Source organism: Pteropus alecto, unplaced genomic scaffold (assembly GCF_000325575.1).
Source record: "Pteropus alecto unplaced genomic scaffold, ASM32557v1 scaffold24, whole genome shotgun sequence".
Lineage (NCBI taxonomy): Eukaryota > Metazoa > Chordata > Mammalia > Chiroptera > Pteropodidae > Pteropus > Pteropus alecto.
The window spans coordinates 12,503,392-12,516,382 of NW_006439192.1; the positions used below are offsets into that span (position 1 = coordinate 12,503,392).

A 12,991-nucleotide genomic window follows, 5' to 3' on the forward strand; every position below is an offset into this window, starting at 1 on the left:
CCTCACTGACTTTGTTGTGTAACAACAGTAGGGGGACAATGTGATTGTTGAGTGCTGTCCTCTGAACACACTGTCATATATCAGAGAATTCATATCATTCGGAGGGCCTATGGGCTCTTATTATTAAATATTCAAGATCAAAATTGAAATTTTATCTTTATCAGATGTTTATGAAGTACATTCCTCATCTGTTACACTCTGATTGAAATGCCTTTGGGTACCTCTTCGAAATAATTCTAAAGAAAATTTCCAATTGTACATTAAGCCAATATGTGAGTGGAATATGACACATAATCAGAATCGAATTTTTAACAAACAAGAAATTATTCTTTTGCTTTTTTACTTCTCATGCTTTAGTCAGTTATGCTGTTAAATCACTGCATTAACTATCATTTATAATTATAAAAAATTAATAGCATGCCATAGATGATTCTTACATATTTATGAGAGTATGATAGATAATGAGACTTACTATCTAATCTCATCATCATTTTATAGTTGAAACTATTTTGTTAGTGTATCTCTTGGTAATGTTTCAGTAATCAAGCAAATTTTCACAATCTTTATTTTTCTTTTCTGCTAACTAATCAAATACTAGCTGTAGAGCAAATTAATAAAGCTAGCCTTTTTTCCCTCAGGACTCATTAATATGTTGAAATCTAGGCTGTTTGTTTGTTTATTTATTTTAGATAAAGTGAGTTCAGAAATTACTTAGTGAAAAATTTAAGTTTGAAAACAGAAAGTACTGTCATCCTCTTGATTTTCATATCACTATGAAATAGTGTACAAAAAAAAGCTTAGCATTTTAAAGTGTCTATTTACAAAGTGACCTTTTGAAGGATATGCTTTTTCACTTACTCTCTAAAGTTTAAGTGTGTGTATTAAAAAAAAAAAAAAAGTACTTCTCGAGAACAGCTAAAGTAAGCACAGAGAGATCCCTCTCCCTCATTCTCACAAGTGTAAAGTCTTTGCATTCTTCAAAGCACAGCTCAGGCAACACTTGGCGAAGCCTCCTCTGACTTCCCCAACGGGATAGAGCTCCTCTCCTATCTGTAATCCTCTAGCTCCATAGATATCAACACTTTCCAAATTGGATTAGGTTGAACCATGATGTTACTGTTCTTGTGATTCAAAACCTAATATTGCACAAGGTTCTTATAGTAATAGGTTATTAAAATTAGATTAAATGAATATTTTAAAATTTTTTATTTGTGTTACATTGTTCCTACTAGTGTATAAGTTCCTTTAGGTAAGATTGAATATATGATTCTTATTCAAATTCTGTACCACACATGGCAAAGTGTATGGGAAAGAGAAAGTACTTAATATTTATTTAGATAATGAGTGCATGTTCCAGGCTCTACTATATAATGATAATTAGATAGCAAAGATGTCTATGTGAGTTGACTTACTTTCTAAATCTTGTCTTAAATTTTGTCACTTTCCCCACAATTATTCCCAGATAGTTTAGCTTACTCTCAGATCTATAACTAGGGTATTTAGTAAAACAAACACAAACAACCAAAAAAAAAAAAAAAAGCAACTACAACAACTACTAGTTAAAGTCACAAGGTGTTTACTGTGTGTCAGTAAACCATGATGTTACAGACACTGTTTTAATTACTTTATTTATCAATTATCTAATATTTCTAAAAACAGAGCTAAGTATCCCATTATACAGATAAAAAAAACCCTGAGGCACAGAGGGAATAAGTAACATACAAGATTACAAAGCTGTGAGAGAAGCAGTTTGGTTTCAGAGTTCATTGGCATCATCACTTTGTTCCACGTAGAAGCTGTGGAGATTTACCATGGGTGTGCAGCACTCTGGAAATCTCCAACTACAGTGGCTGGCTGGCTATATATGCCATGAATATAGATTTCACTAGAATTTGACCTATTCCCAGCTATAATTCTGCAATTCTTCAAATATTTAACTGTCAAATCTTCACCTCAAATTTTGGTTAAAAGGTATAGGCTGTTCTACTGGTGGTACAGTGTAGCTGCTTAATCACATTTTCTATCTAATTTAATGTCCCTAACAATCTTAGGAGGTAGGGACTCTTGCCTCCATTTTTCAGGGATATAGAAGGCTCATGAAGATTAAATAACACGCCTCAATTTAGACTGTGCTCTTTCTCTCCGTCACAGCTTAACCTCTTGGTTAGAAAATCAATCTTAGACCAAGCTATTCATTTTCTAGACCAAATAATGATGCTATTTTATTTTTTTAAACTTCTGGGTTAACTTTTAATGTATATAAAAATCAGTAAGTCTTTTTGAAGTTTTGCTGGCTCAAAAAATAAAACCAAAAATTGAAGAGTTTCATTAATCACTAGTTTTATTCTTATGCCAATGTAGAAATAGAACTGAAAAAAGAATAAAAGTATATTTTCCTATTTGCTTATGTTTCCTTTGAAAATTGTGAGGTTATCTCTAACATAGCACTATAATTTTCTTGACAGCTAGAAATGTATCTGTGGAATAGAGATCTCATTGGCAGCAGGGAGAAGTACTTTATTTCTAAGAACATGAGCCAGAAACCGAACAGCGTCTGTTGGCACCACTGCGTTTAGTGCCCAGATAACAGAGGCAGGGCCCTGTTATGTAGACCGTGCTAGTTATCCCAACTTTTGGCATTTCTTTGAGGGAGGCAGCCAAAATCTATGGTGGTTTTGTTGGTATTAAAAGATTAATAAGTTGATCCTGGTTTATAGTAATAAAAATCCATGAGGAAGAAACTAAATGTTTCACTATTAGGCTGGCCTCTAATGTGCAATTGGCTCTGCAATACCTATTAATTATTTAAAATAACACCATAAAAGTGTATTAATTCTTGCTCCAATAAAAGCTGATGTTGGATAAATGTGCACTTATTAATGATCTTGTTACTAATAATGTAAATTTGCAGTTTTGGTCTAAGTCACTGGTTGGAACAGAGGCCCATCACACTTCATAACTACTGAAAAAAAATCTGGAACAAGAAAAGTTCAGATCAAACTGCTTTCATTCAGAGTATATTTTTCTGCCTTAAAGTCACCTGGCAATAAATATCCCTACTTTATGTGGTTTTCACAATAGAAATTAAAAAGTAATTTACTATTGTCTGATAATCTCTAAACAAAAGTCTCTCAGTCTCCTGTACTCACTCGTCTTTCAGCCTCTTACTCTATTATTCCTGTCATCTTTCCTGCACTCCACTCCTAACCTCCTCAAAGTGACATTAACCAGAAAGGCTAGAGAATTTCTAAACCAGTGGTCTCCCAACATTTTTGATTATGTAATTTTCAGCAAGCATGTGTCTGTTTACTTACAAACTATAACTTATACTTTTGTGGTAATATATATCTTATTATAAATACTCAAAATTAAATGATAAATTCAAAATAAATGTGATAAATATAATATTTTCCTCCTCTACACTAACCCTTGCCCACTTCTCTCTGGAGATGTTCTAAATAACATTTATTTAGATTCCTATATAACTAATTAGTGCAATTAATTAGTTATCTTATGGCAAAAGGCAGTAATCTTACCCTTGAAGGTTGTCTCAGAGACCCAGATTTCATATAATTATTTTTGCCTCTGGATCCCTCATGCCCTGTTTTAGCATGAAATTAACAGGGAGAACAGAGAAGAGATTATGGTATAAAGTATGGGATATCTGGTCACTGAATTTGTCTGACTTCATTTATTTTGCATCTTTATAACTTGAGCTCTTGACACCGAATATTGTCTTCTGAAAATAAATCCTTGAACATGACAGGGATATTTATTCATTCAAATACTTATGGCCACAGTTCTAAGCACTGGTCTGGATGCTATAGACACAAAACTGTCCCCAGTGAACTTATGTTTATGTTAGTAATAGTAGGACCAAATAAATTTGTAGTATCATTTAATTTTGAGTAATAGAAATAAGCCATCTATGAATGAAGAAAGAATCAAGTAACTAACTTGGCTGAGGAAATTGGAGAAAGTCCCCCAATGTGAAAACATTCTGATACATAAGCTTATCAGAATTCCATCTTCAGCCTGGTAGAGCTACAGTTCAAGTTGACAGAGTTCCTCATATGAAATGATATTAATTTATGTCCATCTGCTTTGTAATTGCTGGAGTCGAATTTATGTTCCTTGGATGTCAAGGACTTGCTTTGTTGTTTCTTCTTGAAATTGACTGGTGCTACTTTTGGTATCGTATTTTAGCCTATCCTTTTTTTTTCTCTGTCTCTCTCTGCCAGCCCTCCTGATCTCTATCTCTCTTCCTAGTTTCCTTCTCCCCACCACTTCTGTCACTCTTCCTTGTGCCCCCTTCCCCTTCTCTCTTTCTTTCTCACTACTGTTCCCTCCCTTCAGTACTAATCTTCCGTATTAGTCAAACAGACACCATATTTGGGAGCTCCAGCAGCATTTCAGGGACCACATGCTTCACAATGAAGAAACTCTGCTCTCTGGCTCATGGTAGTGTACCAAGTATATAAAACAGGGCCTAGGATATTGAAAATGCTCAATATTTATTACTGATTGATTTTATCAGACACTATATCTAGTATTGCCCTTTATGATATAATTAAATGTTTTTGCATTTCTAGTTGGCTTTAGGGGAATTATATTTGTTATAAGGCAAAATATTTGAGCCCCCAAATCTGCAAATATGTTTTGGGCTTTCTAGTTGTTCTAAGGCAAAATGGTTTAAATGGCATGAAATAATTTGATGGTTTTCAGTGACCTAAGGGTATAAAATGAGCTATCACAAAGCTACCAGTTTTAACTGGTACATAAACCTACCTAAAAATATGGCTGAGACAAATCTGTGTTATCCATCTACAGATCAGCCTTCTACCTGGTAACAACCTTTCTCTGCCAACTCTAATTCTTGATCTAGGAAACGATGTTTAAAATCTATACAATCTGTTCAATAGGCCTGTGTCTTTAAAATCAGTATGACCTTAGTATAAATCATATTGCCATTATGACTCTATCTACAGAGCTATATAAACTTACCATGCTTTCCATTCCTTCCTTCCTTGTCAACTGATAACCAGGCTAACTAACAAACTAATTCTTCCACTAGACCTTACTTTCATTCCCTATGTCACGGGGCCTCAACTTAACCATCTTTTTGGTTTTTATTTCTTAGGCAAGTTTTTCCTTCCCTTTTATATTCTTTCCGCTGGCATCTTATCAGCTGGCACATAATTCCATCTTCCGCATAATTTATTATGTTCTTTATATGTTGCCCATCAGTGTTAACCTCCCCACATTACAAGGCTGACATACAGGCATTCAGGAGATAGAAGAAACAAAAAGGTCATAGAGAGTAATGAGAAGGTCACTTCAGATACAAGTGTACTTTTACTAAATTTATAAATTTTTAAAGATAGAGTAAGGAGAAAACATTCAATTTTTACCAGTCTTTGCTAATTAATGTATTAAAATTGTTCAGAGGCGAAGTATAGTATGCACAGTATAATATTTTGTTTCTGGGCAGTTTTTCCCTAAGAAAAAGTAGAGCATTTGATCAACATCATTTCAATGTGTAAAACAGCTCCCTACCATGGAAAGGTATTCTGTAGTGTGAAATTAAAGCATCAGGTATTTATACACAATACTAGAGAACATATATACAGCCTGTTTATTCCTTTCACAAAATGCCATGATATACTGGAGTATATTTATGTTAGGGTATTGTTCATTACCATATTTATGTTATGAATTGTCCCTCAATATAAAATTTCTCCTTCTTCCTTGATAATAGAATTTTTAGTTGACATCTCCTTGCCCAGAATGCAGATTCCATCTCTCAGGCCATAGTACTAGGTGTGGCCATGCAACTAAGTTCTTATGCATGAAATATGAAATAACGCACCTTCTTGGTCCCACCTTTACACAGAGTATGGTCATCCTGTACGCTTTCCTCTTCTCACTGACCTGAATATGGATAAGGGCTCAAGGTGGCAGAGCAGTTAGATTAAAAGGGTCTGGGGTTTTGATGACATGGAGACTACACCTTGGTCCAGAACTGCTTATACCCAATTATTATGTGTGTGTGAGAGAAAGATGTTGTTTAAATCACTTTTGCACCTGGTTTTCTGTGATAGCAGTCAAATTTATAGCATAAATGATATAGTTTAGTTTATTGTTGGAATGTGAGGTTTTTGTTTAAATGTGAAATTAGGTGTCTTCCTAAAGTTCTGATCTTTTTTGCATTATCTTTTGGAGTTTATTTTGCTCTGTAATATGGATTATGCTTTTGTTAGCAAATGAAAATATGTTCATACATTTATATAACTATTATGGTTATTCAAAAATTTGGGAACTATTTAAATAGCCTCTAGAGAAGACTGAATTTTGGACTCTCTTTAATTAGTAAACCACCATCAAGAACAAATACACTAGCTCTCTAAAAAAAGTCTAACCTCAAGTCTTTTCCTATCCACCTTCACATCTCATTTCATTTAAAGAGACCACTTCTTAGACTGCCTCCCTCTTCCAGATTTCTTTGGAATTTGTCTCTGAGAATTGCTCTTAACCAGCTGCCTTACCCCAAAGACCCACCCACACCTTATAAGCATTGGTCATATTCCACACGACCTTCTGGATCATTTGCTAATGTCTGCTCATACTCTGTTTGGTTTTCCTTTGATTTCAGTGGCTTCAGTTTAATGATATCTGTCATCATATTTAGGGGAATTATTAGCTTCAAAGGTTAATATTTATATATATTACAAATCCAGCCCTCTCCAATTGAAATTCTTAATAAATATATGTATGGCTATCCTTGATGGCCAGAAATATCATTGAAAAACAAGAAAAAAACACATCACGCTAAACAATGAATGCCTGCCAAAATTTGTAGGTTTCAAGGAATGATAAATTATATCTAAAGTACAATGATATCTCTAGAGTACTATTTCAGTACATTCTGAGGATCCCTGTTATAAGCTTTGTTTTCGTTTGCAGTTTTTTCAAGTTTTAGAATCTTGATTATATTCTGACCCAAAACAATGCTCATAAATTCAATGAAGGATTTGGTTCACTCACATGACCATCAGATAATGACCTGATTGAAGTTCTCTAACAAAAATTTATTAGCTTATATTCTATTTCCACTTTTCCAAGCTCTAATCTTAAAGCTGTCACCATGGCTGACAAATCGCTTTAAAGATACAGGTCATTAAGCAAACTCTTTTCAGAATTTGGCATCTAATAGCTTAGATATGAAAATGTGGCTCATGTGTCTTTCCAAAAGGCTTATCTGTTTTAAACTAGACACACTAGCATTAGGAATTGAGTAGTTGATTGGAATCCTTGTTGATATTTTGAAAAACTGCAAATATTTGTTTTCATTTTATAAATGTAATAATAACCATAATAAATAAAGGGTTATTTTGTGTCATATAGAAAATGCTTCCAATAGTTAATACATCTAATATTATTTTGTTTTTGTACTTCTGTTTATTATACACATTTTCCCCCATAATTCCATGACTTTTTACAAAAATTATATTGGGAAAAAGTGAAAATCTGCCAGTTCTACCCTTTTAAATTCATTCTCTCAAAGTAACTGCTGTTAACAAGTGTGTGCCTATTTCACTAGAATTTGACATATTCTTATTTAGTCATATAGAGAAGTTTATACCCCTGTCTATATATCCCTCCCCTCTTCTCATCTCTGTCTATCTCTATCTGCATATCCACATATTTTATCATATAAGGTTAGGATGTGCTATACATATTGGTCTGCCATTATGTTTTATCAGATACACTGTATTATGAGCATCATTCAGTTAGTGCACATGAATTTTACTCCATCTTTTTAACAGCTTTATAGCATTCCAAACTGTAGTATAGTTTATAAATAGCATTTTATTTTTAACTATAACATATACATAGCATTCTGAACAATAATTAAACATTCTTTATTGATGGAAATTTGGGTTGTTTCTATTTTTGTCAGTGTCATACAATATTGAACATCTCTGTACATACATTTTAATGAAATTGTTTTGTTATTTCTTTTGGTAAAGTTCTAAAATGGCTAATTGCCAATGCAAAGGTATTTTAACTCTCATAAATATGAAATAGGACAAAAATTCCCATGCTTTTGATTCTAGAGGCTTCTTTTATACCCATACCTTTCCAGAGTAAATTCTAAACCTAAAATTTCAAATTGAATATGTTTATTATAAAGTATCCTAAATGAGTTATAGAATTAAAACAATTATTCCCCCAGACAATGGCATAACACTTTAGAATGATAAGATGCTTAAAATAGAATATTTAAGTTAGAACTTGTAAATGAGATATAATTACAGCTCTCATAATGTGACCATGCTATAGTGACATATCCAAGAGCAAATTCTTTCCAGCATTCTTAGTATTGATATAAATGTCCAAGTGGTGAGCATATGTTTCTGGAATGTTTAATGTTTCTGTCGGCAGTTGGGCAGGGTTTGTCATATTTTAGGGGAGCTATGTCATAGGTCAATTAATTCTTTCTTATGTCACTATTGCAACAGATTTGGTGGGATATATAGAAATTTATTTAAAAAGTGACTTGAGCATTCTAATATAAACAACTTCATGGAGCATTAACATTTTGTACAATTTATATAGGAAAGGAAGAGCTTGTCAGAAGCACAGAATGCTCTGTTAGCATGTAGTTTGAGCACATTGATCTTTGCTGTAAAGTCTTTGACTCCACTTAAACTAACTTATGACATGTTACTGATCTAGTTTGTTAGCAAAACCACAGTTAATTGAAACTAGACTTCTTTACCACAGAGTTGGAGATTTTTTTTTCTCATTGTAGATAGTCCCAGTTGAACAGAACCAAGACCATTAGTTTTGTGTTAGAATTACAATTATGGATTAGCATTAGATCAAGAGAGGGATGTTACACTAAGAGTCCAACCTGCAGGTTTTATTCAATATCAATGGCCATGTTGAATTTATAGAAGAACTATTTATATTTACATCGGGATTATAGCACACTACGTAGTTGGAAGAGTTTGGGGGGAAATCCTAAGGAAAAGGGAAATATTGGTCAAGTGCTCACTAGCTAATCCTTGCTTCATGTAGCTCCACTCCAATTCTTGCTTCTCTCACTTAGAAACCACTGAGGGGAGCATCATAGCATCTACAAGATCAGTCAAGGGGCTTTGGCATAAAAAAGGTAATTTTAATTATTGGCCCTTTTTAAGAGTTAGAGAAAAGATGATTTATCTCTTGATAGAAAATGTATCGGGGTATCATTTAAAATAGTATCAGCATATTTTGAGGAATGGGTACTGTTGTCTTTATCTATATAAAGGGGCCATTTTTAATACGTGATTATACCACTTTTGTTATGTTAAGTATGCTTTTTAAAAGGAAAAAGAAACAAGCCCAAACAAATAATATTAAATTTAAAAAATACCATGACTTTCTAAAAATTAGAGATCACTCTTTAGATGGGCCTTGAACTATGAGCCGTCTGGTGGCTATTTAATTCCAACTGATGAAAGTTAAACCAGTACAGTCTTCAATACAATCCTCAAATAGAATGTTCATAAACCATTATAAATACTATTAGTGAAATGGATAATTATATTTTAATTTTTACATATTTTGATGGTTTCCCGAAGAAGATACTCTTTGAGTAATACAGCTATATTGTAGGTAAAAAGAAACATCTACATATCTCTTTAATGCTAGCAAAATAATAACTGACGAAACAAGGATATTTACAAAATTCTAAAAGCGAAATAATCTGTGCATGTGTCTTACCTTTCTTTTGCGAAGTCTGACTTGATTATCTGTGGGTTCCTGGGTGGCCAGAGTCTCTTCAAAGTGCAAACACTGCATGCCATCTCCTGAGTTGACCTTTGGAAGATTTTTGTTTTGATGTTCTGAGAAGCCACTCTTCTCCAGGCCATTTTCAGCTGACATTCCACTAGGGCAGGAAGGAGGCTGCAGAAGGCAGCTTCCAGAATCTGCTTTTAATAATGGCAGTCCTCTGTCTGTACAAGGACTAGTAAAGAACTTGTCTTGTACTACGCTGCAGGTGTTTCTTTCATGTTCATCTTTAGGGAAGTCAGATTTCCTTCGTTGCTGAGCAATTACAGCAGAATTAAGCAATTGCTTCTCAGGCACAATATCTTTCACATTCAGTGAATCACACTCATTTATTCTGGATGCATCTTTTATTTCACTTAAGCTTATATCATTACAAAGCTCCAGGCTCTTACTTATAATGTCAATACCTTTTCTCTCCCTGCTTTTTTCTACCAGTGCTAAATCAGCTCCACCAGCCGCCCTCCAGGAGTTAGAAGAATCTTGATTACTTTCCGTGATAGGCAGTGTCTTTACTAAGGAGGCTATTTCTTTGACACTGTGTTGGTCTGACGTTTTATGGCCTTGGGAATTTAAAATCCGTTTATCATCTGTAAGATATAGATTAGAATCGATATCCTCATCAGAAACATGCACTAGTGTTTCTGTGCTGGCCTCCAGAGAAAGAAACTGATCTTCACCTTCATGGCTGTCATTTTCATCCACCTCCTTTGAAACGTGACCCATTAGCCTCCCAGGAAAATCTCTCAGTTCTGATCCATGACAGCAGTCTGGTAGTGAAGCACACTTCTCTTTGCGGTCTGCATTTAGAGTTGCATCTTTTTCCATACTTGCCTGCAAGCTCTCAGCTACTAGTCCATGATGACATGCTGTGTTATGATTATCAGAATTAAAAGGCTGTCCCATCCATTGGGTCACATGTTCTTCCCAGCTTCTCTTTCTGATAGCTACAGACATGTCATCGTAGTTTAACAACAGATAGAGAAATACATTCCGTATGAGACTAAAGGAGATGGAACTTGATGAAATATTACTTCAAATTCACTGATTGAAGAAGAAAATGAGTTTTGTCATTTGCCACCTATAAAAAAATTTAAAAATATGTTTAGTATCAGAATATGATACTAAAGTGAAAATATATCTTGGAAAAAAGAGCACTTAATCTGTGCTAGAAAGAGTAAGTAAAAGAGTTTATAAAATTTCTGTTTAATAGCTTTATAGTGTTACTTCTTTAAGAAGTAACCTAATATTAGAAGAAAATTCCACATTGAATATTTGTGATCAAAAAGACATTGACAATACTTTTAACTACAGCTGATGGATCTATTAATGAATAAAGATATAAATATTGAACATTTAAAACTCCATTTAGAAAATATTTGGATTGCGACACTTAATAAAATTCACTGGAAGTAACTTGTTGCTTTAGCTTACACGAGTTCTTGACTTACATTTGTGAATACAAGTCTTTACAGAAATCTATTCATTGTTTGGTTTGAATTGCAACAAAGGCCACCAGGGAACTGTTCATGCAAAATTTGAACTACATAGACAGCATTTGTAATGTATTAGTGTGTGAAAGAGCTAGCACAGTCCCAAAATATCAGGATGTATTTACTCCAGGGAGTGACTAAGAAACGTGGAATAATCTAATTTAGCTCATATTAACACATAATTCATGGATAAGAAAGCATACTACATACCATTTACGATACCTCAGGATAAATACATTTACATGCCCAAGGTGATACATCTAGGAAGTAAGCCAGGATTCAAACCAGGCCCTGGTTCTAAGGCCAGGCTTAGAGAGCCAACACACTTCATTGTCTCCATGGAATGAGATCTCACCTCCACCTTTTCTCTCCACATATCTTTAGTATATATAAAAAATCTAAACTCCTCAGGCAAGAATTCAAGGGAACCAAAAGGAAGATGTGAACATGACAAGACAATTGGGACAATTCTTCAGAAATTTCAGTCTCATTCTTTTTGGCTTCTATGGTATTTAGTTTGTATACTTCTGTTAGAATTTGGCCATAAAAATTTAAGTAAACAAGAAAACCAGGCATAAGATAAAGTCAGAATATAAACACATTCCTGTTATTCACCCTTTTCTGCCCTGAATGATTCAAACCCTTAGTTAAAGGAAGCAAATTATACCCGTGTAAACTCAACCTAATAAGAAGGACTGACCTAAATGTTGTCCTATAATGAAACCAAATTAGTAGACTGTAAAAGAAAAATCCCATTAAAAGAGCAAACACTTGTAATTTTTTATTCCACAGAAGAACTGTCAGCACATAACATGGATTGGCTTATTGATTTCAGCCATAAACAAGATTAACTGCTGTGCTGGTTTTGGGTCACTTCAGTCTACTGAAAAGAACTCTGACTTTTAACCCCAAATTTCAAGCTATTCTGACTAAGCACTAAGCGTATGCCAGGAAGGTAAATATTCCAACAATGTAAAGACCAGTGAAATTAAGGAATGTACTAGAATGTGGTACCCTAGCCTGACCAAATATCTTTCTGAATACTATTTAGTTCCCTCAGAGGTCTGTGACCATCTTTGAAAATGGTCAGCATTCACATTTTCCATGTTGGCATTCATTCTGCACTCAAAAGAAAATATAAAGTCCCTGAATTCCATGCATAAGTCATTATAGTGTGGGAGGCAACGGAAAGTGGAAAAAACGCATAGATGAATGTCAGAAAATTTCTGCTTTCATGGGCACATTTGGGTTGTAATAGAGTGGTTCTGTTTTAGATATTTTTTTTTATTTTTTAATTTTTATCCACTGTAGAAAGTGCAAGCTAACTTAAGAAATGCCAAGTAGTATTACTGTGTCATTTCATAAGCCACATTTACATTTAAGTTGAGACTGAATTCTGGTGTCGTTGCTTCTACTAAGAAGAAATAAAGTTTTATTAACCCTTTGGGGAGCAGATTACATTAAAATTTTGCCTTTAAGACCTTACCATAATATTAATTAACGTATTTCACTCAACCTTGATAATTAGGTATTTTTATAATGTCAAAAGAACACAGTTCGACAAGTTCTGAGACAATCTAGCTACAAAAAGAGATTATAAATTAGGTATATCCAACACGATATTAACTCTTATCCTAACTTCTTTTCTAGCTTCTTTAGAT

At 33.9% G+C, this 12,991-nt stretch overlaps 1 protein-coding gene across 1 annotated transcript in view; it reads right to left on the reverse strand.

The window, feature by feature from the left end:
- The window catches only part of DLC1 (DLC1 Rho GTPase activating protein), a 343,953-nt gene extending 333,159 nt beyond the window's left edge, over positions 1–10,794 (reverse strand). The window contains exon 1 of the mRNA XM_006916352.3: positions 9,772–10,794. Within this exon, the coding sequence (XP_006916414.1) occupies positions 9,772–10,794 (1,023 nt within the window). The remainder of the gene's footprint in view (positions 1–9,771) is intronic.
- Positions 10,795–12,991: the final 2,197 nt, after the last annotated feature.